We start from the raw sequence: 26,032 nt of genomic DNA on the forward strand, positions 1-26,032 counted from the left end.
GTACTTTCAATTCTGGAACGAGCCAGAGTCTAAATACGGTCGAAAATCTATAAAATACCGTATTGGGAAATTTTTATCGTTTAGTGCGTGATATTGTCCAAGTTTTTTTGTCACATGCGCACAGCCAAAGAGATGCTCGCGTCTGTGTAGCCGACAAGCCGATTTTCAAGTTGAGTTAAAATCGCCGTCTGTACGTACCGCGGTTATTGGACGCATGTCACAACCGCTATTCGACGTTCAGCAGCTGGGTAACTTTGAAAATCGTAAATTCTCTGTAGCATAACGTCGCATTTCAGTGCTCCAAGGTTCTAAAGCGGGAATGTGCGCGACTCGAGGGACACAGAGGCTCCCCGGAATTTAGACGTGGACATAGAGGGAATCTGGAACGTGTGCCTCCGGATTTCAGAAAATTGGCCTAAGGTTGAGAGTCTCGATATTCGAAACTCCCTGAAACATTTACGCCAAAAACAAACACGCTGCGGTTTATGCAGGTATGTATAGTAAAACAATTGTCTTCTCTTATGTGTAGTTATCAGTGCGGAGTCAGCCGTTCGCTCAGGCACTAAAGTCATAAATTTAACGGTTTGATGTTGTATCGTAAATCAAAGAAACTTTAAAATGTATTTTGAAACAACGAGGAATCGATCGAGGCGATTGAAATATTTCTTTATTCATTATCTGCAGTCTTCTTTTACTGTCTTACCACGTTCTTTCGTTGATTTCCAATTTATCGAGTAATTTCAATTGTTTTGCAATGGTATCTCAGCGATTTTCAACTATTTCCAGTGACTCTATCCAGAAAATCACCTGGAATGCTCGGAAATCATTGGAAATCGGAAATAACGTTGAAAACCAATGAAAATCACTCGTTGTACTAAAAATTGAGGAAAATCCCACGATGAGGTAAAAATGGATCGAAATTACTCGAAATCGGTGTGTTACTAAGTTTGAATCATTCGTTCGATGTCGAAGCGAGTGGTCTTTTGTTTCTCAGTGTATTCGTCTTTTCTGCTATAAATTTATCCACCCTAAAAATGTTGAAGTCAAAGCTTTTGTAGTCACGGAGAGATATTTTATTGTACTTACACCGACGATGAGCGAAAATGCCGTGCTGGAGCCAACCTGTAAGTAGGGTGTGCAGGTATTATACGGTATGCAAAGAGGTTAGCCAAGCAGCGGACGTAATAATATTTGAAAATTAGTATCACCGGGGGCTCGTAGTAAGAAAGGATTTTGATAACATACGACTCTATCTAGCATTCGCGGAAGCACAGGTAGAGTCTGTTTACTCAAGATAATAGCGACGGAGATGGGAGCAGAGAGGGCTGCTGCACCCTCGGAGAGGAGGGATATTTCAGGAGGCAACGCCGGTTCGTAACTGTTCGTCGGCGTTCGGAGGCGGCGAGTTTTGCGAAAGGCGAGTGCAGGGGGTTGAGGATGCTGGGGCGAGGAGCTCGAGAGACTGTGGAGGATGGTGGGGGTGGAGGAGGGCGGGATTCTCTCTCGGCAAGCTACAAGAACTTCATTTTCCGAGCCATTACGCCCCGTCCCACTGCACAGCACCGCCTAGGAACCCCTTCGCCCCTTAAATTAATTTATATCGAAATTTTAAATGACACTCATCGGTCCGCGCAATAAATAACACGGGGAAACGCTTTTTCTACCACCTCGCCTGTTTGCACACCTTTCAGTCTTCTCGGGGGCGGCATTTTCCCCATATAGATACCACGCGTATACGTATACGTGTAAGTAACCTCTACCCTTTCTTTGGTAAATAACATAAATTCCTCACCGTGTAGACTCTCGCTTATACGTATATGTATCGCTTCGAGCAATCTGTCAACCCCTGCGAGATCCTACAACCATTATAAACACGACGCCAATGCCCCGGCGGTTGTCACCGAACCTGATACATACAGTCATAATTGTTACTGCCTTAAATTATTACGCACATTCATGCATTCGATGATTAATCTCGACGCGATTTGCACAATTTCGTGTCTTCTCTCGTATAGATCTGATGTGTTGCATAATTTACGCCGTATATGGCACAAGCCAATTCGATACGTTTCGGTAAACTACGCGCTGCCTACATCCGACGGTACGTTATCATCGATTTTCATTCACTGTCGGATATTTTGTTCGAGGTGCTTTTAGCGGGAAAACGTTTCAGGGAAATGTGCAAAATTCTTCAAAACATTCCTAATTATGTACTCAATATTAACGTAAGTTGAAGAATGCGATCGAACTTTAGCCGCATTCTACCGAGCTTCATAAACGCGGTACAGTTCCGCCGACCCATTAATGTCACCGCGTGAATTTCAAGCCGAAGAAAACTGTCGATTGAAAGAAATATAGTTTTCTCGAAACCTAGAACGTCGTCAAGTTTGCGATCCACGCGGTAAGCCTCTTTCTTCTTGTATCCACCGCGATAAAATATTTTCCACGATGAAAAGACCGAAGAGGTAAAGTTTGGAGGCTGCGTCAGGATCAGCTGACAATGAGCCATACTGTCGGACATGGTTCGCTGCGCTAGCTGTTGCGTTATGACGGGTTGGGTGATGGATGATGCTTCGGAGGGGCAGGGAATGGTCAAGGGTAGATATCGGTAATCCGGGGAAACAAAGAGCCAAAGTGTATTGCCTATTACGTATGAATGTAGCCGAGCCGGGCATCCCGCGTCGTCTTTCCTTATCTGAGGAGCGTGGCGGCCCGTTAATCACGAGCATCTGTCACCGGGCCCCACCCGAATTATTCAGTCAAGCCGTTCCTCGCCCGAGACGATGGCCAATCCGTGCAACTCGAATGCCTCGCGCCTTTTGCGACAATTCGCCCACACGTGATACGATGAAATAGAAATTTTTATCGACGAGAATCGGGCAGGTGTGCGAGAGCGGCACGATGGCCGAGGAATTGTTTCGTTTTCCCATTTCACGTGCCACACTGAGGAAAAATAATCCGGCGCAGGTATTTCGGGAGTAATTTATAAAATTCCAATAAATCAGTCACGATTGACCCGCCACGCTTTGAACGCTTTTACTCGGTATTCCAATTTTATTTTATTTCATTTTATTTTATTTTATTCTCCTATACTCTCTGTCCGAGTTGTTTTTAGGGAGCGTATACAGTCCTCGGGGCATAATAAAGGCCGACGCTATGTATCGCTTCATCCGTCTCTCCACCCGCCCCTTTTCTTTATAAAGTTTAGAGCAAAAAGAAAGCGGAAAACAGAGGAGGACGAGGAAGGAGGAGGCGGGATAAAAGAAGGAAAAGGAATCTCAAAAATTGACCTCTTCTCTTCTACTTTATCCTGGCTTTTTCGATCCATTTAAAAGGACCGAGAAGCCCGCGGCTGAGAGTCGGGAAACGAAAGCCAAGGGTCAGGGTACAGCTGCGGGAACGGAGGGTTGCGGACAAGGTTAGACGCCGCCTCGTCATGCCCCTGTGTGGTTCAAATTGGTACAAAAGGCCCAGAGAGTGCGGGATGTATTTCACAAAGGATCCGCTGACTTTCGACATGAGTTTTATACCGCCGTTTCACTCGCTCTCGAAATCGCAAAGCATTATAATGGCCCGTTACAAGAATCGCATTTTCTTCTTTTGAGGATTCGTAAATGTACTCTTAATACGTCGTGTGATGTACGCGTATGCATCCGTAACTCGTGTGCCGAAATTCCGCTTACCTTCGAGTTTTTTTTCGATTATATAATTTCGCAGAGAAATTTTTCAGTGACATTTGTTTGATCTTAATTGTAATGGAATAAATACACGCTGCTGATTTAACTTTTGTATTTTTATGCAAACTCAAAAGTAAATATATATATATACTATGTAAAGATGGTCAAAAAAAATGCCTATTGCTAGGAAAGTTGTTTGATGACGGAACGCGCTGGTTGCCTCGCGTAGATTTCAGGCTACAATTTATTGCGAAACTAGCCAGGAAAGAGGGAGAGAAGACGGTTCAGTTGGAAGATAAAAGAGATACCGACGTTTTTTTCCATTTGTTGGTTGACTTGGTAGTTTTTTTAGAAAGGGAACGGTAAATGGAGCGAAGATAAAGAAAAGCCCCGGAGGTTGGCCGGTCTTGTAGTTCGAGGAAAATAACGAGATTCGAAAATATGCCGTTCCGTGAACGCGTTGCAGTTTTACCTTCCCGCGGAAAGATGCTAATAAGGAAGAGGCACTCATAGTTTGCTCCTTTGTTGCAGATTGTTAGGAACTTCCGCCGAGACGTTTCGCGTTATTCACGATCTCAGGCGAAGGAATAAAATGAGCGAAATATGCGGATAATACCTACGGACGGCATAAATTCGATGAGAACCGAAACCGGATGCTGTCAAATTCGACACGTGATACTATCGCGTACAGTTCCCGGTGTTAATACATCAAAGCTGTTCGAAGGGTGAACCGCGAGTTTGATGAGAGTTAAATGGCCCCGCTCTAATTATGTAGGTAAGTCGATATCGACGCAAAGACGCGGTAGCTCTGAATTACTCGGCATTAAAAGCCTCGGCGAATACCCAATTTCGGCAAATGATTAACGGAGCTGGGAATCACCGGTGTAATTGAAAAATAATTCGAACCCATCACTGGATCATTCAGGCCTAACGTAGTCGTTCGTTTAACGTCGACGATTTCGAGCGCCGTGACGTTTTACATTCTCTTATATTGTTTTTACCTTCAATGTTAAATAATTCACGCGATTAGGTATAATAACTCATTTCAATGAAGTGGAATTATTCATTCCTGTAACGTGAAATAATCGGTGCATGCTACATATATACACGGTTTGCACTCGCGTCAGCCAACACGCGGGGTTTTTTCCCCGTCGATTAAAATTTACCATTTTTCTCTCAACACTTCGCGCTTTCAATCACGTCTGCACCCTAATTCGTTCTCACCCCTTTGCCCCCTTTTTTTTTTACCACGCCAGCCGCAAACTTTCACCGGTCCTGAAAAAGTTTAAAAACGGAAAATTTCCGCACCTCTGGAAACACCGAGAATCGTTGCCATTTATTAAGGGATGATTTTTAACAGGATGTGCATCCCGTTTTCTCACCTTTCTGCTATACAACTATTTCTATAACGTCTGGTAATCACCGTTGAAAATGTAATATAATCACGTTATAGCTTATAGGAGAAAAAGAAAACAATTGATCGATATTTCGTGCTGAGGATGAGAAAAAAAAACACCGGAAAATTGTTTTACCGTAGTTGAACGTTCATACGTAATTACAGAATTGTTGCGCGGATATTCAATTTTATTTATCGGAAGTGCGGGAAAAGAAGCTCCGGCTTCAGGAGCGCATCGTGGTACGTATTATATCTACTTAGGTATACAACGCGTTGCTGTACATTTTTATCTCTCTGGAATTTGACCTGATTTCTAACATTGGAATTTCCTTATTCTCATCCATCTTGAAATATACCTGTATTCAGCGTAATTCGAAGCTATATACATTTCGGAGAGGTCATGAAAGAATAGCAGGACGAATGAATATTAATACGAAAGAAATGAAACCTTAGTACTAATACGAAGTGAAATTTTCTTCACTCTCAATAACGTGGACGGAGAAACGGACCTTTATTCCTCATCGTGCAGCAATCCTCAACTTCATTCACACCTCATTGTCAGTAATTGAAAAAGGCACCTTTCGATTATGTAGCTTATTCCATGTAGGGCGAGATAGAGCAGCAGGCCTGCGGTAATTCCGTACAGTATACGCGGACCGTAAATCAAATTAGTATGGTTTAGCAGAAAATTCATCGACGTGTGACCGTCAGCTGGGGGTGAAAAAAATAAATTTCACACAAGGTATGCAGTGACTTTTGGGAGACACCGGACCGTGACATAAAAGTCTCCCGGTCACGTCGCGGCTCGAGGGGCAAGAGGAGAAGTCGGTGAAACAGCTCGCGTTGTTGTCAAAGTATGCGCAGAAATTGTTTTGCGCCGTAAAGGAAGGCGGCGGCAGACCAGAGGAGCATGTCGTCCTCGTTCCTTCGCACAGTTTTCTGCCTTCGATGCCTCGCTGCCGAGGTTGCGAGGACTCGAAGTCCTGGCTGCACTGGCGCACGGCAAGCTCGCGAAGGCGAAAGCTTGCGCAGCGAAACGGCGAAACGTTTGCTCGTCGTCTGAGTTAATTCGGCGAGATTCTACCAGAGCAAGTGTGTCAGTATCTGCAGGCTACGACATGCACGCGTGTACAACTCGGCATCCTCATCGCAGCTTCAATGTATACCCCGCCCAAGCCTCGGGGTCTGCTTTGTCGCAGCGCGACGCAGCGAGGAACCGCAAAAGGCATGCTTCGCATAGTTTTCGTCCTGCCGAACGCACGAGAGAAAGAGTCCCGGAGGCTGAAACGCCACCCTTCAGTACGCGGTTCCGAATGGCAGAGGAAAAAAAAAAGAACCAAAACTCCGAGGCTATTTTGGACGCGCCAAAAAACGTCCTTCCGATCGTCAGACGCGATTCGGAGAAGACAGGACGAAGAGGAGTGGTCGAACCCCCGGCGTATAATCCCTAATCGCTAAGTTCGATAGAATTTTTACGGACTCTTTGGCGCCCAAGTAGAAAATGTCTGTATCGTAGCTGAGGATGAGGGAGGTGCGGTGTACTGCGGAAGATTGATAGGGGGCAGGGAGAGGATTAAAAACCTTGTTGTGACGGCCATACGAGGTCCGAAAACCGAGTCGGATTCAATTTGCTGAGCGTTCGTTAATCAGCCGAGATCTTCTCGAAACAAAAAAAAAAAACTGAGAGATCTGCACAGGAGTCGGTCTTATTTTGTTTGACGTCTGGACGTTTCGCAGCAGCAGTCTAAACAAATAAAACGTTGAGAACGTTACTGGAGAAATTAGAGACCACCTTTAATGTTGCTTTTGTGAATATCCCTTGCACAGTTACGTGATCGAATTCACGTTACACACATTCGTTATACGCCGGAAACTTTCTGCCCGACTTAGCTTTGGTTGCATGAAAATTATAGAGATAAAATTCCTTTTCTGTAAATAGACGCTGGAACGGGAATGATAATTTTGTTGAATGAAATCTGTCGAGGGGAGAAATTCTGCTGGGCAATGATTGAATGAGGAGGAAAATGTGCGGAATATAATAGTGGGAATGATATTGATTATCCTTAAGTCGTAACGTATACCGGAATTTCTCTGATCAAGTATCGCGAAGCTTCGTTTTTCTCTCATGAGATTCGGTAGTTATTTTCGCAACGCTGTGAAGCGATGAATTCATTTTTCGAATATACCGGCGATTGCTAAGCCGAGGCAACTAACGACGAATAAAAAAAGAAAAAAAACTACGAAACCATTGAGCCGCGTGCGTTGGAGCGTTTAAAGATGACGAAGTGGCGTTTCGCGCTGAACTTTGTACCATCGTGTATACGTACGTGTTCTCCGGATGAGACAAACTAAATTCCTCCGCGAAATTTGATCATGTCCCTGAAATATTCGCTGTGTATTAATTGCTATCGATTTCCGATTGCCGAGGCACATATGTATGTATTATACGTGCATGTATGGGAGGTATAGGAATTGATTCGGCATCAATGCAGCGGTGATCCCGGTTCCGCGTTTTCCATACGGAAGAGAAACGTTATCCTATTTGCCTTGCTTGCCATGCACGCGTGTTTCTACTACTTGAAGCGATAAAGTAATTTATCCTCAGCGTATATGTATGGTATATCCGATTCGGAATCCGCACTGCACGGCATTGCGACTAATCGCGATTCGGTCGGCGTTTTGTACAAGGGTCAACAAATGTACGCTGGATCTAATTTACATCGGACGTTCTGCGTCCGCGAAGACCGATGTTCTGCCTAATTACGAACAGGAGTATACGAGAAGGCAATATCGCTTTGCAGCTCAGTGTTTTGCGGCAAGAAACTACGTACAGCTACCTAGATGCGATATTAGTTCCGCAGCTCTGTCTGCTTGGATGTCTCCCTCTTGCTCTATCTCTCTCTCTCTCTCTCTCTCTCTCTCTCTCTCTCTCTCGCGCGCATTTTCGCCCTCTTGACGTTTTGCAGAATATCACTGTTAGTCTGAATTTCGCCCACGTTGAAGATTTCAGTGAAATGAGATTGCATCAGAATTCTGAAGTGACGCGATTAACATTTTTTTAAATATCCTTTGATATCGTCACTCGAGCTTTTAATTCACAGTATGAAAAAAAGGTATAAAGGGAGAGTAATTAGTTGATGAGCACGATGATACAGTAGAAGTTAAACCCAATTTAATCACAGACGGTATCTTGGATCACGCAACCCTGCACATGGTTCATTAAACGGATGGATGTCCGTAAAGTTTCAGACCCTGTACGACTCTCCTCGAGGCAAGCTGCGAGGTATAGAAATTGTCCGCTCCTACGAATTGCTAATGTCAATAGTTAACGCGGAAATTTGATCAAAATGAAACACAGAAATGGGTACGTGAATTCGTACAGGCGAACGAGATGAGAAAATTGATATCGAGACGTTGTCGGCCTGTCGGAAATTATTCTAAAACAATTATTCGTAGATCCAGTCGAGACGAAACACAGATCATAAAAAGTTCAAGTACCATAAATATTAATAATAGAATACGGATTTTCGCGGTACATATTTGCTGTAAAAATTGAGTTTGTATCAGGTTTGCGTGAGCGAAAGCTCAAGTTCCCGATATTATCCACCCGACAAGTTTGCTCGGCTCTGAGGTTTAAGCTACTTATTATTAGCTACCGGTTACTTAGGGACCGGTAGTACAGGTTTGATCAGTTGATCCCAAACCGTAATCAACATCACCGGATAATGCATGTATAAAGGTATAACACGCCAAGGTTGTACGGCACCGCTATAACAGGCCTTAAGTCAGAGCTTACACTCACTCCGTATACGTACGGTGTCTCTCTACACTTCCCCTTCTTATTATTGCAAAGTCTAAGCCTTTGACGCTCGGAATAATAACGTTCCCGACAACTTTTAAGCCCCTTTCGCCTCCCTTCCTCGTCAAAATTTTATTGATTCTTCAGCCTGTCCGTTTTTCCTCCACTCCGTCGAATATTGTTATTATTATTATTATTATTATTATTTATTATAGTAGATAGGTAGGCGATATCCGACTGATTGACCATTCTACCGCTGAGCATTCAGCGTACTTGTGACTCCAACGGACTTGGCGAGTTGAAGAGGTTTTAAAATAGTTCAAGTGAATTGAAATGACTTCGCCAAACTTCAACTAGCGTCATAATTTCAAGTGACCTCAAATAGCTTCGAGTGACATCAAGCGAATTCAGGAGACTTCTCTTATGTAAATTACGTATACCTCACTCCGAGAAAGAACGATGGAACGTACACCGATGAACGTACTTCGAAGAATAATGTCAAGCACAGGCGGGTGAACAGAAAAGCTTACTGTTGTGTGTACACCGCTCGGAGTCGACTGTAACTTTTGCGTAGCCTCCGCTATGTACCGAGACTACGTCCCTGGCGAATCACAGTCGAAGTTGGGGTTGGGATTGCGGCGAAGAGAGGAGATGGAAGTTTGAACCGTTTGCGAAAGGATTCGCCGGGTTACGCGGTGTCGCGAGAAAAAACGGACGGGACAGTTCCCTGCATTAACGAGTCACTGTTAAACCAAATTTTAGATCGATATTAATATTCACGCTAAGTGCAGGCTGACAGTGATATCCTGATTAAAATACAACTTGGGCTCTACCTGCGGAACGAAGTAACACGAATTGATAGACATTCGAGAAAGGAAAATGATGTTGGAGTTCCCCGTTCAAAATTTCACAAATTTTTCCTTCATTCATTAACGAATCATTGTCGTTCGAACTCTGTGTCAAGAAATGGGCTTAAATGCGCCGTTCAATGAGCATTGACGTAAACTTGGTGCTGTTAATATGCGATTAGATGCTCGGAATGCAAGTATAACGATACTAATCGGCAAAAGTACAAAAATAAAAGTTATTCACGTGAGAAGCTTTCGAGAAGTAAGAAATTGTTACATAAATAGCGTGTTACTTTTTACCACCGTAATTTGAGGTATGCCGCGTTTTATTTTGACTGACGGGGAAATGACCGTTTGCTCTTTAGCACCGCGGTGTCACCGAAACGACTCGGTTTCAGACGGCGCCGTTCTTGGATGAGTAATTTCCTGAGCTTTGGCGTCAAGAGCTGTTTCATGACGCAGAGTGCCCCAGTTGTTTAATATAATGAACGAATAAATAGATCAACAAATTAACGTAATTAAAGAAACCATGAAATAAATTTCAAAGCTGTCATGTACACGCTTGTGCAACGTAACAGAGGATGAAAAAGAAATTTCATCAAAAATTTGAATCGTCAGCAGTAACAATTTCGCGCGACATCAAAGAGCTTTCAGTCCTATATTATGTAAACGAGTTGTCTGAATTCGCGTAGCTCGCAGCCTGAGGTTCTCCCAACTCAATTTCTAAGAAACTCTTCAATAGCAAGAAGTCGAGTAAGATCAGCGACGTTTATGCACTGTTACCGTACAGCAGGCGACGAGGTGGAAAGCGAACGAGTGGTCGAATGCTCCCGGGTGTCCTCGACAGTATCTTTCCGGAACACCGTGTATAAGGGGGTTGTAGTATAGAAGAGAGAGGGGGAGGGATAATTGAATACAACTTGATCGGGCCGCGCGTTTCCACCCCATTAAATCGGGCTTAAACTCTTGGGCGGCGGAGCGGGGCCGGCAACCCAGGCCAAGCAAGCCTCGCGCGTGCGAGAGAGAATGTTTACTGCTACCCCAGCTGGGGGCCAATCAGTACGGCAGCCGCGCCCTGCACCCAGTCGACGCCACTACACAGCCCTACAATAGAAGAGGGTATACGGAGTCGGGAACCCTGCACCAACACGTTCCAACACCCACCCATCCAGCCACCAAGCCAGCCATCCAGTCAGGGAGCCGGCACTGTCGTTATATCGCTGAATTATTTCTCTGCAACGACCTCCGGTATGACTATAATCAAATTAACTTCCTCAAGATTTTAGAACGCCACTTGGCCCTCGAGTTGAACCGAACACTCGGAGAACCAGCCCTCGGGACCTCCGGCTAGCTGTTTCTTTTTCAAGGAAATATTCAAGTTTTGTAGCAGGTGAGCCGTATGCGTGCTTTTCAACTCTTTCCGTAATTAGAGAATGACGGGATTGCAAAGAAGAAATATTGGAGATTCGTGTAGGTAGCGATTGTTTTTCGCCGAAAGCATCGCGGATTGACGTTGCGTAAAATGAAGTCATCGGCCGATTATGAGTATGGATCGGTACCTAAATGCATATTTGATGCATGGAATGAGGAGATAAAGTTTTAAAGCTCAAAGTCCCTGCGTCACTTTGGTCTCATGGATAGGTGTGGCGATTATAGAAGGGTAATCCAACCCCGAGGCTCGTCAGACATAGATCGGTGAAGTTAAATGAAAAGTTGCGATAAAACAAGGCTTGACGAAGTTACCGTATAATATGTATGTACAGCTAGTCTCTGTGTCAGTTACCGGTATTCTGTTCTGAACGAGTCGATTTCCACAACTAGAGGTAGAAAAATAAATAGACAACTCAATTTTCATGCGGATAAGAAGTGTCGGTGTATGTCGGTGAACTTAATACGTACTGTATTAGTAATAACTGCGCTACAACACTCTCAAGGTGTATCTTTTTTTTCCGGAAAATAAGCTCTGAACTCCAAGGTGAAGTTTCCAGTGTACCTACGTATTGCAGAACTGGTCGCTGAAATCGATAATGCAATCGAAACGGACCGAAGAACGTTAAAGTGTTTCACCACATTCGCCTTCCATATGAGCGGAACAAGTTTCTGCCGAAGATATTCGTCTTTGGTTTTCACATCACCAAAGCAATTTCGGAGCGCTCGTAAGGATTCTGATACACCTACCCACAATCAGTTCCCGAAGAAGGCTCGAAGCTAAGCTGCTATTCGGCGAATACCAGTCAACTTCTCCGCGCACCTGCCTGAAGCTTGGGAATTCCACGACGAGGAATCCAAACCTTCCACTAGCTAACCCAAGCGTGGTGCCGCTCGCGCCACAAGGATCAGAATTTCCTTCCATATATACCGAGGACGATACATCCGTGGCGAGATCACCTCGATCCCAGATTGTAGGCGCCCCATACAAGTACACAAACATATGCCTTGGATGTAGCAAGGTGAAAACTTGCGGTACCACAACACACGCCGCATCTCTCGGGGGCAGAGAGTCATTCGCGCCGATAGCTACAAGCCCGTGTCGCGGCTCTGCTCGGCTCTCTCCGGAAAGATAATCAAAGTTCTTGCCCCACAGACGATTTCTCGCATCCTCTTAGCGTTGTAGGTGCCCACTAGACGAGGCAAACCGACTGCGGAGAGGATTGGATGTGGAAGGGTTGAAGGTTGAGGTCGAAGGGAGAGTGAGGCATGGTGCGGGCTACGCGATGGTCTTTTGCGGTGTTATCTGTTTCCAAGCTAATCTCACCAAGAAGTCAAGCGACCTGACCGAACCTGAACGCTGCCGCTACGTGATTCCTCCGAAGCCGAGTGGAATTCGCCTCGATGCCGTCCCCAAAGCCGAGGCAAAGCCGGAGTCAGACCCAGCCTAATCCCCGCCACAGTTCTAGGTACAGCCCGGAATAAGGTATACGTGATTCCAGCCGCTCAAAGGAGCTAATGTTGTTTCTTTTATTGCTAATTATCTTTCCCCCGTCTGAGACTTTGTTCCAGAAGCTGCCTGCAGGCCTCTTATCGCCAATCACCGATTCGTCGTGATAGCCGTATAACAAACAGCCGGGCGAAGGGTAAGGTGGATGAACAGAGTAAGGAAAATTCAGGGAAGCAATTACCTGCGTCAGCTGTATCGAGTGTGCGGAGCCGGAGGACGAGGATGAGTCAGCTTTCGGTTAAAATAAGTTCATCTCTCTCGGGGTAAGGGAACCGAGGTAAAAGGCTGGACGAATGGCAGTGGCACCGTACACAGGCCGGAGCTATTAATCAAGTCAAATCAAGCTGTGGCTAATCAGTCGGCGATAGGCCAGTCAAGAAGGGATACAGAAAAACTTGGATTGGGTATCGAGCAGCTCAGAGGTTCCCGGGGCGGCGGCGGCGACGATGGCGGTGATGGTGGATGGGGGCGAGGGGCAGATAAGGTTGGGTTACGTTTTGGCTGCGCTGTGTTGCGTTGTAGCAGCCTAGGCTGCACTGACGTTGAAAGATGGAGGTGTTCCTTCTCTGTGGCCGCTGGTTCCAGCATGATATAGGACCAACCGAACGCGCTGATAGAACCAATTTAGAGAGCTCTCCTTGCCCCGCTCCGAGACAATTTTTAACTTTATTTACGAATCCGCGAGAAAACTCTGGGAACACAGTCTGGTCTCGCCACGAACCTGCTGAAATAGGTACTATACAAAAAACGACACACATGTGCGACGTCCAGGAAAAACGGACCGCGATTCTTCACCTTTTTGTTTACCTACGGACGTCAGAAGCAAACACTTAAATCTCGACGGCAAATAATCCCAACAACCTTTCCTGCATACACGGATCTATCAATTTATCATCCCAGCGCTGAGCTATCACTGTATTGCATCGCAATGAGAGCTGGTGAAGATCTACGCAGATCATCGGAAACACCGACTGGATACCATTTGGTTACTTATATACCGTGGAGAATCTGCTACGGACCGACACATATTGGTAACAACGACTGCGACGACTGACTTTCGTCGTCGACTGAGTGAATGACGGAGAAAATTATTCCGGAATTGTAAAAGTGCCTGTATTATGTGAGCGACGGTCGCTCTTTATACGCGATTCATAGTCTGATTGAGACCCACCCTGGGAGGGAAAAACTCGTCTGGCATTGTTTCAGAGGAAGATTGGTCTGGTGTCGCAGAATTTTCCGAGTCCCTCGGTTTTCGGTGTTCAAAAAGTCGTTTCATCATCTCTCCTCCCGTACGCCAAAAGGATAATGGCTGAAAAGCGTATTCGAGAATATCGTCAGAGTGCAGAAAGCATGTGCCCGCAGCTGGCCACGCAAAGATTAATGGAAAACTTAGTTAATTATTGGCATTGCTCGTTCCGCGCCTGCATCCAGGACGATCGGCGGTCAACCAAGGGATGTACTTGACGTATCGCTCGAGCGATCGGATATCGATTAGACCCAGGGAGCTGTTTGGGATACGCAACGCGCCTCTTCCAACATTCTACGGGGAACGGCCGCCGCGGCGTATCCGGATCCCCCCAAATCACCCACAAATCCATCGATGGGTCGTAACTTGCACTCGACGCTGTTCCACTAATTACCAAATCGACATGCCGCGGCATTGCGGTTGACACTAGGACCGGCAATCCCACCGACCAATAACTTCGACCAGGAAGTGCGTTGAGCTTTGCAGGGAAAGGTTCGGCACCGTTCGTGGTCGTTCGTCCGGCAGTATCAATTTCAACCGGGCTTCAATGCGGAGACAATTACAGTTTCTGTTACCATCGGTTCCGTACTTCGGGGGATTTCCGCGGAAACGGTATCAGCTTTACTGGAAATTAAAGTACCGTTCCAAAGTTGCGAAACAAAGAAATCACGAGTCCAACGATCATCGCTTCCGGTGCTCACAATCAGCCAAACTTAAGGGGCAAAAATCGTTCAAGCGTTACGGGTGTCTCGAGTCACAGTTTCGAGTGCCAATATCTGGGTCATGGGGCTTGGTAGAAGTTTCGCTGAAGTGCACCTCGGTTGTGGATTGTAATTTATTCGGCGTAAGATGGTGAAGTTTTAGGTTTAGGGGATGACTCGAGCAGCGCACACTGCCGCTAACAACCACACACGCAAAGCATCCTTCCAACTTCTGCGGGGTTACTCTTTGACCAAGTTGATCCTTGAGAGTGTTTATCCAACGTTCCTGGCTTGTTAATTATTTAGGCTGCCAATTAGGCGGGCGGGCCCCTTCTCATCGGCTCTAGTTTCTTAACTATGTAAACTATCCACCACATGGTTAAGACGTCTTTCGATAAGACCGGCTCGCGTTCCTTCCGCAAACCGGGTAACGGATCCTTCAAACCACGCGCCGTCTACCACTGCGCGCAACCGGTATAAGTTCAGTTCAGGTGTGTTGTATCCACCCTCGTCTACGGGCGCATAGGCACAACCAAAATTGTATGGATATACACGTGTAAGTGCGTGCTGTTGTGTACAGTCTGCCTTTGGCAGTCCTCGCTGGGTTATTCGCGGGTAGGTTGCCGGGCAGAGAGAGGCGAGGTAGGGAGAGAATGCCGCGGAAGGCAGGCGAAAATTAATCCGCACCAACGATTTATTATATGAAAGGTGTTATTAATAACGAATATCGTACGTATACAACGTAAGGGAAGGAACCCTCTCGCCTCGTAGGTACACGACCTTCGTCCCTGTTCCAAGACCTGTGTCGTCCTGCCTAAACAACTCCCGGAAGCACCGCGAGGAATATCCGAGCTGGGAAAATCCGGTCTTTATTGGACGTCACAGATTATTGACTCTGTCTTTAATTTTAAGCCATGCCCCAGAGCGGTCTTGTATGCAGTCAACCCACCTACTTCCTTCCTTCCGTTCTCTTACCCGCCCACGGCTCGGCTTTTTCTTTCATCCATCCTGCTCTCGTTCACGTCCGCATTGTCGGCTCACGTATTAACGACGAAATTAACGCGGACTGAACACAGTTCGCTCGATACTCCTGCATGCAAGTGTTGCTCCACCGATGGGTTGGGAACTCCGATTCTCGACGACGTGAAAGAAAATTTCTCTTCCCCATTGAACCAACCCCACCTCGAAAATTTCGACCCTACACCATCCACCTGGCAAATGAACGTACGCATTCGTTCTCGACCGCAGCGAAACTGTTTCGCAGGTGCATGTTTCTGCGACCTTCTGTAAAGATTCATGTAGGTACGGACTGTGGTAAATCCTGCGGCAAGGAGTAAGGCACGTTCTTCCACCTCTGCAGCAGAATCCGCCGCCTACACGAGTAGCAGGTACTCTATTTACTTTGAGGTGCATATGTTATGCCCGTAGCACGTCGCGTCTGGATAACACGTTCCTAAACAGAGCTGAACATGATAAAATGAATATCGATGCCAATCTCACGGCTTGGAGATGGTCGATTTGGGAGAAACGAGTGACAGTCAGTCAGCCCGAAGTTTCGCTCGCGAAATGATACACATCTGCACGTTTCAAGTTTGAGCGTCAATGATCGTGCTTTTACGTCTCCCCGGGAACGTGTCGTGGTTTCGGAAGAGGAGCGGCTGTGTTTGTCGAGCTAAGTGACACTAATTGAAAGTTCAATGCTGGCATATTGATTACACTCTGAGACACATGATACAGTGTAAATGCACCGCGGAAACTCAATCTCATTCTTGCTTAATTTATCCTCTCCCGCATTCCGGCAAACTTTGTACGTATCCGTCGACGTATTACGTCGCAAACTCGCGCCTCGTTCTCCACTGACAAACTACGCCCGTTCTATCTGACTTCAACGGGTTGAATCATTCGGCAAACCGAGCACGAACGCGTAAAAGTTTTGAATATGTATTAGCCGAGTATTTCTATTCGGTTACAGGTTGAATTTGTTTGAATCAGCACCTCCGGGACCGCAGGGATGGGTTTCGGAGCAAAAACGGAAGGACGCGTCGGTCATATTATGCAGTGCAAAACTACCTTAAATATGAAAATCGCGAAATTCCCGCCCGGCATCGAGCACGGTAATATTTCGCGGTTTGTGGTAAATCTTCATTTCTCTTGGCGCACCCACCTTACGGTAGGTACCTTATTCCCTCTGTATACCGGGATGTGCCGAAATCTCATTATTATCCCGAAGAGCGAGGCGCGCGCGGGAGTTTATTAATTCGAGCCTGTGCACGTAGGCGCGTTCAGACTCCGTGAAGGGATTTTAAAAATCACCTAGCTCTGTGTAACCACCAGCGTCCGTCGCGAGCTTCGAGCTACTCCTTGAGATTACACTGTAGATCCGCGGCTTGTACACACAGTGTAATAAAGCCCTGGGATACACAATACTTGTGCACCGTATACCAGCTACATCTACTCATGATTCGCGGTGTGAAACCGGCGTTTGAATTACGCGGGCAATTGAAGGTGTTCGTAAAACGTCGTTACGACCGCCTCCAGCGACCGACTATCCGCAACTTTTTCTTACTCGCTACTTTTATAGAGCTGTAACTAGTTTTCACGTGGCATACATAATGCACTCAACCAATTCGACTGTACGGGAGGCAAGATTTTAAAACAACTTCTCCGGAATTCATCCCCGGCCTTCGGTCTCTCACCTAGCGTCCCACTGCCGTGGCACTCGTTTCGTGTGTCTGCGTTCTTGCACTATGCTCTTATACGTAGCTACCATGCCACTTTTATAGTTTTATTTTTAGTTTTTATTTACTGGCTCACTCCATTATCATGATATTCTGGTTTTGCTCCGCGCTGTTACTCCCAGGTGACTTTGTTCCGGCGAATAACAAACACTTTTCCCTTTGTCTCCTTCTCTCTGGGCTTTCGCATTCGCTTTTTCTTCTACTTCTCCGTCTTCTTCATCTTCTTCTTTTTATTCTTTTCCCTGTTTCTCTGCGTCGAGTTTGCTTTTAGCCACCTCTACATTTTTCTCCTCTCCATCTTTGCTGCTCCGTTATATAAAGGCACACGGTTATTCAAACCGCGTAAATCTAAAAGGCTGTAGCAAGGTGTGCAATTGTAATGGGATATGCCTTGTTTGATCTTTCAGATTCAAACTAAGGGACGCTTGTGCAAACCGGCCGCAGCGCTTGTGAAGGCCGCGATGCCCGTGGCAGAGATGAGGATAAATGGTTGATTAACATTTATCCGACGATGTCGGCCGGAGTTTAGCCGGCTTCATAACTTGAGGGTAAGCTTTCTCAAGGAGGAAATTAATCCTTCAGCCTCATCCTGAATCCGTCCGCGTCTCTCACTCCCTCTCTCTCTCTCTCTCTCTCTTCCTCTATCTCTTCCTCCCCCTCTGCAGTTCTCTCTTTCTCTCTCACTCCCTCTCTCTCACGAGCTCTCCTGGCTCACCCCAATCCTTATCCCGCCTGTCCTCACCTCACTCACCGGCTACCTCTCAATTTGAACAAACACCCCGCGCCTGTACATAATAGGTATAGGTCCCGTGGTATTTGCCCTCGAACTGACCGTGTGGAATGTAACCCAAGGAGACGTTGTAGGTGGGGAAAATTACTATAATAGGCCTCTCACTCGGCTGCTGCGGGGCCGAGAAAGAGAAGAAAGCTCGCCAAAAATTAAGCCAAACTATTAAAACCGTGAGTAACGTACCAAGAACATGTATAAAAAGCTGATTCATCGTTGATCAAACGGCGAATGGTTAATCAGGTAACGTCAATTAAACATACAAAGTCGAAGAGTTTCTTGCATCCCAAAAGTTGATAAATCACAATTATCAGTCACATCGACGTCACATGCAAAGCCAGAGAGGGAAATTGAAACAGCAATTTGTTGGATCCAGAAGAATAATTTGTTTGAATGCAAATGTCTCAGGAAAATTCATTAGATCGATTAAAAAATTGCATGCGACTAAATTCGAATCGTTGATTCGAGTTTACAAGAGAATACACAGAGTTCATTGAAATATTGTATATATAATCTTTTGAATCATCTAAAACATCAAACCTTATTACGCGTATCGCATAGGAATATTCCTGTCAAATTGTACTGATATGAATAATATTTTCTGGGTGTGTTCCTTGCTAATGAGGCAATTGTTTCGTGTGATAATCAGCCTGCAAGAACTGTAAAGTACCGTGTAAAAAGTATGAATTAGTAAAAAGAAACGAGGAATAATGATCGTTAAGTACTCTTTGATTTGAATTAGCGGCTTGTTGACTAAGAGGATTGCAAATGAATTCGTAAAATTACGAGCTCTCCGACAAAATGTTGCGAGTCGAGTGAAATTACTCGTGACGTAAGATTCGTGGAATCAGAGAAAACAGCTGCTTGTTCACCGGGAAGAACTGCACACAAGGGAACTCGGCGAAAACGTTGGGAAATAAGTGCGTTAAAGCTATAGCGATAAATTTGACCTTGATATAAAAACACTTTGCCGTAATCAAAGCCGAGCGTCGAGAGGTTAGAAGCCCTTGGCTCCGGAAAAAGCTCACAATCAGAGTGGGAGTGTAAATAGCAAGGGGCAGCAGAAACGGGAAAGCGGATTCGAGTATGGAGGAAGAAAACGCGAGTGAAACACGCGATCTCGATCTCTCAACATCCCTCGGCGTCCCTCCTCCCCCCTCCGCGTCATCCCGCCTTGGGGAGTCGAGATACAAGGCAAAGCCACGTAAAAGTCACACAATTATACGAGATTGAAGATACGCTCTTTGGGATCGGACGGACCTCGTCCCGCGCCCCGGTCTTCAGCCAATAGGACTATAAGGAACCCGAGCGGAAGCCGGGGAAAAAAATCAGGATAAAAAGCAGAATAAGACATCCTGGCAACCTCCGGTGGATTTCGGCCCGGAGGCTAAGAAAGACCTCTTATCTTCGCCTTCTCAGGAAATTAAAAGGACCACCGGACGGCCCAGTCCCAAGGTGATTAAAACCATGTCTTATTGATGGAACTATAATCGAGGTACTCAGTTCTGCGTTGTACGAAAAAATAAATAAAACAATGTATATATATATTGAAAGACCAAAAAAAACGGGCGCATTGCTTCCTCCCGGTTCTTTGAAAAGCGCGTTCTCGCCGCGAGTGCCGGAGTGCTATTTGTAGTTCGGCTTTCAAAGGGCCAGCAGTCCCTGCTGAGGAGTCGGAGAGAGAAGAGAGAGAGGGAGGGAGAAAGAGCAGACGAACCTGCAGAGTCGGTACAAACAGCTGCAGGGAGCTAGTAGTAAAACCCACGGTATGCCCCGGCACCCCAACGGCACTGGGTACAAACATCGAGAGGACGACGCGTGCACGGAGACAAAGGATCCTATTTCAAATTAAAGACGCCACGTACTACCCCCCATTAACTCCACGCGGATTATCGCGCTTTGTTTAGCCAGAGTCTGCGGTTATCGTCGCGGCTTTTTGCGTCTCCCGCTTAGCGACCCGCGATAACTTGTGTAATCCCTCCTTTCTCTATAACCAAATACGATTTAGACTTAGTCTTATCATCCACGCGTGTGACAAATACGAGACGTTGCATAGGGCGTGACGAGCACTGATGTCTTCAAACTGAGCCGGAGGTCTTTCACTTCGTTCGCTAACTTTTGGGTAAACGAGTAGTTGATTCAACGTTTTTGAACGAAATGTGGCTACCGCGTCGCTGCCTTCAAGACGCGATGAATTCGAATGAACCCAGGTACGGAGACTGCGACTTCGTCCAATGTATTAGCGGCTTCCAACCCACCAGGTGTACACCTGACGTCAAGCAGGGTTGAACTCTCGTTGGATAGATGAGCGGAGGGAGCGAGGGAGCCTCAAGTTGCGTGGAAAATATCGTTTGGACTGATTTTAGTGGTTGTCTGACGTGCGGGTGAGGCTAGAACCCGAGACGATCATCGGGAGGACCCTTCTTCTGTCGTAGACGAGTTCCAAAGCGACGGGCTGGGAGTTTCCATGTCCGCGATGGCCGCAAATTCCCCGGGGGGTGTAAACCACCATCCTGATAGCAATATTAAACTTACGAAATGCCGATGCCTGGGGCTGAGGAGAATTTCCTCGACAGTTTCGCTGTCTCTCCTCCACGCGGGCTGCTTTTCGTGGGTATACATAATACCGACTTGTACCGGTGCGGTGGTAAACGAGCTGTTGTACTACCAACACCGGCGAAACGCAAGTGCGACGAAGACGCGGTGCTACTTCCGTGTGTGTGCGAACTTTTCCACAGACCTGGGAAACCTCTGCATCCATCGCCGGAGAACCTGGACCGAAGTGCAAACCGTAGCGTACCTTCTTCCACAACCGCCTTACCGCGAAGCTGGAGGAACATGGCCACAATATTAAACGGCATAAAGCGCTTGACTTGGTGGAAGCATTTGTAAATACGGCATAGATATGTACGCAGAGATAAACATAAAGGCGAACGGGTTTTGGTAAACAAACAAAAGTAAGTACTTGTCCCTCGGGGGGGAAGTGAATGGTTGCAGTGGGTACAATACCGCCGATCTGCACCCAACCATGCGCGTATACATCGAAATAGAAGTTGGCAGTTTGTCTTTTAGATATATATATATGGGGCATTCCACTTCAAAGAAACGGGCATCGGCCTGACCTCCTGGGAGTTCTGATGTCCGATGTAATTTTTGGTTTGTTTCGGTCAAAAATAATACCTGCAAGTTTTTCCAAATTTTTCCGCTATTTTGTAAATATGTGGCGACCTCGCGAAGTGAGGAAATATTTCTTGACACGAATGTGAACATTTTTAAATTCCGTGAAACTTTTTGCAAAATCAAAAACTCGAAAACACATCTTTTTATCACGATTCAAAAATGTAATGAAAATAATAAAAAAAAAATTTAATTCATTTTATTGCATAAATAGCGGTTTCTTGTAGTGAAAAACAAACTGAAAATTAACTTTGTCATGGTGCAATTCGCTTTTCTTTTTCTTCAAGAGTAAAACAAAGGAAACGATGCTCAATTCGAAGAAAAATAATAAGAACTCCTGCAACAGGAACCTTGAATAAAATACATTATTTATTTAGGGAAATTACGGAATTATGGTTCTTCGAATTCATCATCGTTTCCTTCGTTTTATCCTTGAGACAGAAAAATTATCAAATTTTACCAGAATGGAGTTTTTTTTCTTTTTTTTTCTTTACTAAAAGAAACCATCATTAAAATTGAATTCCAAGAACTTTTCATTTTGATAACACAATATCAAAAAAAAAAGTCATTAGCATTCTCATCCCATTTTGAAACCATGACATAAAAATGTGTTTTCAAATGTTTGATTTTACGACAGAGGTTGATTTTAAAAATGTTCATCTCCATGCCAAGGATACAAAATGGCAGAAAAAAATTCGTAAAATTAGAAGTATAAGTAAGTAAGTAAGTAATATATAGAATAGCGATCTGATCCAATTAAAAAGTTTACAATTCTCGCGGTGGGAAACCGTGTTATACTTTTCTCTCAGAGCCCCTGCAACTTGCCTCGAGCTCTTTTAATATAAATTGACAAACAATACGCATTACCTGAGACAATACGAATGGATTCTCGTAAAATCTTGAAAATATCTTACACCGAATTTCGAAAGTTAGCTTGTTCCTTGCGATTAGGTTGTATTCTCAATCAACTTCCGCCGGCTGTGATTGCAAAATTAAACACTCGGTGCTCAGGCTTGTTTTTGGCGAATCGACGACAGTTTAAATCAGGTGTAAACCAGATTTCAGCAAATCCAAAATCTTTTCTCAAATCGTTTATATCTCAGCTTGTATTATTCGAATCAGTTCACGTTCATTTTTGTAACATATACCTAGCAGGTACGTCGTTTCGTTGGCATCGACTGTAACATCATTGGTTCAATCAACCTTGCCGGCGATTTTTCAAACGGTATTTTCTCATCTCCTATCTCTTGATCCAGACTGTGGTTCCGATTCATCTTGAAGCCTGCAGCAGGTCTCGGTTTCAGATTCGTTCCTTTAAGAGCTTGTCCTCGATTCGGTAATCACATTTTTATTTTCAATCGAGGCCGAGAATAGGGTGGGATAGAACGAAAAGTACAATGAGCCGGAGAACCGGAAGAACCGAGGGACGCGCGGTGACAAAGAAGGTGAATTTCATCGGGCGATAGTCGAGCCGCCGGGTGAGAAATCTGATTGTAAAGAACACCTAAAGCCAACACCTCAATTTATCCAGGGAGTTAGCTAGCCGCGATCTCCTCCTCCAGCTTCTTCCGGCTGGTGTACCTCGACGGTTTTCAGCGGTGCACGAGCAGAAGCAGCAGCAGCAGCAGCAGCAGCATCTCGAAACCCTATTTCTCTCTTTTATTATTTCTCTCTCAAAGAAATATCGCGACTATTTCAATTTTCGCTGATATTGGCGAGCGATAGACGCGGCGCACCGCCCGAGGCACATATCCCAGTCGGCTATCCTTTATTTTATCCTTCGTCCTTTATTGTCTGAGTGAGGTGCGCGCATTCCACCTCGTCCCGCTCCTTCCCTTCCCTTCTTCCTTTTTTCTCCCCCTCGCTTCCGCCAGTCGTACTAATACCATGAGCGTGTGACACGCACCATCAAAGATGTCCGACACAGTCTTAAACTTTCTCTCTCTCTCTCTCTCTCTCTCTCTCTCTCTCTCTCTCTATCTCTATCTCACTCTCACACGAAGACAATATCGGCCTGTGCATGTGCTGTTTACGATCCGAGATGATCGACGATTCTCTCTATTCTATCCCATATCCATCCTTATCAATTCCTCGCCGTTTTGTCGGACGAAACAAAATTCAATTTATTGAGTTGGAATTCTGAACTTTGACAACTCTCGTTATTTCGTTATTGCGCGTTGTCGATGTTCTATGTTTTCTTACAACTTTCTACCGCCTTCTACAATTCTTTCCTCCCCTCTCCGAGCCTATCATCTTCCGTTTCTCGGCTAATGCGTATATCGGCTTCTGTCATCAAAAATCGACTCCAGAACACTTTGCGATAAATGTTTTATCGCGATCTCCGGCGATCTTCGGAAGTACAAAAATCGAGTCGGAATCGCCACCTGGACTCTGACTCTAAAAAGAGACAGCATCAAAATTGCATGTATAATTCTACCGAACCACCTACGGAATTGTCAATCGTTTTTACATAAATTATAATCGAGTGTCAGTTTGATTGAAATTGTTTGCTCGATACGCCGTGATGTACATTCCGACCAGAGATCCGGCACGAAACAGCTGCGCAGTAATTTAGTTTGAAAACTTTTTTAATACAATGAAATTTATGCGTTCAAATGAATTCGTCGTAAAGTCCCGTTGATGCTATGAATGTAAAATGTTGTATTTACTGATCGGCGCGCGAGTGTTGAAACCGACTCTTACAATTAATCACAGTTAATTTCGGACTGATTACAACCTCTGCAGCCAACAGAGAAATGGAACGAGTCGAGACAGCTTAATTTTATTCCTTGAATACAGAAATTGCTCATCAATCATAAAAAGTAAGACGTACCCATAATACATCGGGCGGAATATCCCGAGAGATTTGATTGACTATATTATAGTCTTCTCAAATGTATAATGATGAAATGTAAAAGTCGTTATTTGTGAGGCGGCATCTCTCACAGTTAGATTAGGTATATACCTAATATAGTACACCCACAGTCACACCGTCAATGAGAAAGCTGTCTTCCCAAAGTATATCAGGATCAACGCCAGCTTCAATCTTATACGTCTTTTGTTCCGAAATAATTACTCGGAGAAAGTACCATTTCATCAGGATGACAAGTTACAAAGTGCCGGTATTGTGATATCGCAAAAGTTAACGCTGTTGTTTATTCATCGTTTCTGAGGAAATTTTCGAAAAAATTACAGAGAATTTCGATTTTTAAATATAGCGCGAATTTTGAAAACATGCACGGAAAAATATGTAACGTAGATTTTACATCTGTTGTGACGAATATATTGACAGTACGTTTTCGGTGTCAGATCAACATCAACTATGATAGATCTATGTAAGCATATTGTAACTCTTACTATTGCTTTCGTAACTCTCATCATCGGTTTTGTGCTACCTCAATTGTTGTAGATTTAACACCAAAAAAGCGCTGTCCATATATTCACCACAGGAGATGTAAATTCTACATTTTCGAACTTTGTACGCAACCGTGACGTAGAAGAAGTAAAATATGGGTGGGGGTAAAAATGTAAAATTACAAAGTAGTAGTGTCGCTGTATCGAATTTCCGGAGATGTGAAAATCTATTTCACAGGGTTTCAAAAACGTTGATATAAAGTCGAAACGTAGAAAGGTTAAAGTATCAAAATCGAAAATGTAGAATCGTCATAATGTTTAAGATCATTACAGCAAATCGAAACACACAATTGTTAGAATCGGGTCGTTGGATTTAAAAAAAAATCAATTTTTTATTTGGGTATAAAGTAGTGATACATAAAGCAACCAAATGGCATTTTCATATCTTTCGCCAAAAAAGATGACTGTGAATGTTACAGGCAATTTGATTTCTCTGACTTTGTAATATTTATAGTTTTAATTTCAAATCTTCTGTATGTATTTCAATTAATTATTGATTGATAAAAAAAAAAAGATGCGACATTTCATTCTTTTTATTTCATCTGCCTAAATACTCGTTCAAATACAAAATTTCTTCGTTCAAAGATCCGATTTTGACGATTGTACGCCTGTTTCAATTTTTCGTACTTTGATCTTTCTACATTTTAACTTTTCTATACATTTCGGATTTCTACGATATAAAAATTCTGTAAAACATGTTTTAGCGTTTTTGAAAATAACTCGATTCTATTACGTGACCGCTGAATTTTTAGGATTTCATACCTCAAAAGGAAAAAACGGAACCCTTGCAGGATCACTTTGTTGTTCGTCCGTCTGTCACTCTGTCAAGACTCTCTTTCTCAGGAACGGGTAGTGGTATCAATTTGAAATTAATATCAAATACTACGGTCTAGGTTAACTTGAAATTGTAAAAAATTCAATCAAAAAAGATACGGTCATTTATGTCACATATTTTTATACTCGCAAGCTCACTCATCAAAACCTGTAGGTTACTTCCCGTTGACCTAGAATCATAAAATTTGGCGAGAAGGAGGGCCTCACGGTACAAGTAAAAGAAAAGGTCCGAAAATAGTTAATTCGTATAGTTACGTGACATAAAAAAAAAGTAATAATTAGGTTTGTACGGAACCCTCAGGCGGCGAGTCCTACTCGCACTTGTCCGGTTTTTTCTTCCAATCTTTCTCATACAGTCTCATCTCCACCCGAAAATCCCGAACATCGAACGAACGATTCGCGGTACCGGCAGGGGGAGGCGGGTCGAAGGAAAAAAAACCGGATGAGATTCGGCAGGGCGAGAGGGACGCAGTACAG

The 26,032-nt window shown here is 44.6% G+C and overlaps 2 protein-coding genes across 3 annotated transcripts in view; one reads left to right on the forward strand and one right to left on the reverse strand.

Annotated features, from left to right (window-relative positions):
• LOC107223319 (4-coumarate--CoA ligase 1) overlaps positions 1-26,032 on the reverse strand; it is a 73,815-nt gene that overhangs the window by 9,165 nt on the left and 38,618 nt on the right. The window lies entirely within an intron of this gene.
• The window catches only part of LOC107223320 (lachesin-like), a 99,551-nt gene that overhangs the window by 6,103 nt on the left and 67,416 nt on the right, over positions 1-26,032 (forward strand). Inside the window, exon 2 of one of the 2 annotated variants that reach the window (XM_046746647.1) lies at positions 17,751-17,891. Coding sequence is in view for 1 of the 2 variants with exons in the window: in XM_046746641.1 (XP_046602597.1) it covers positions 486-491 (6 nt within the window). In the remaining variant the exon portion in view is untranslated. Of the gene's footprint in view, positions 1-296; positions 492-17,750; positions 17,892-26,032 lie in introns of both variants that reach the window. The other variant, XM_046746641.1, reaches the window with a different exon arrangement.

This window comes from Neodiprion lecontei, chromosome 1 (genome assembly GCF_021901455.1).
Source record: "Neodiprion lecontei isolate iyNeoLeco1 chromosome 1, iyNeoLeco1.1, whole genome shotgun sequence".
NCBI classification, from domain to species: domain Eukaryota; kingdom Metazoa; phylum Arthropoda; class Insecta; order Hymenoptera; family Diprionidae; genus Neodiprion; species Neodiprion lecontei.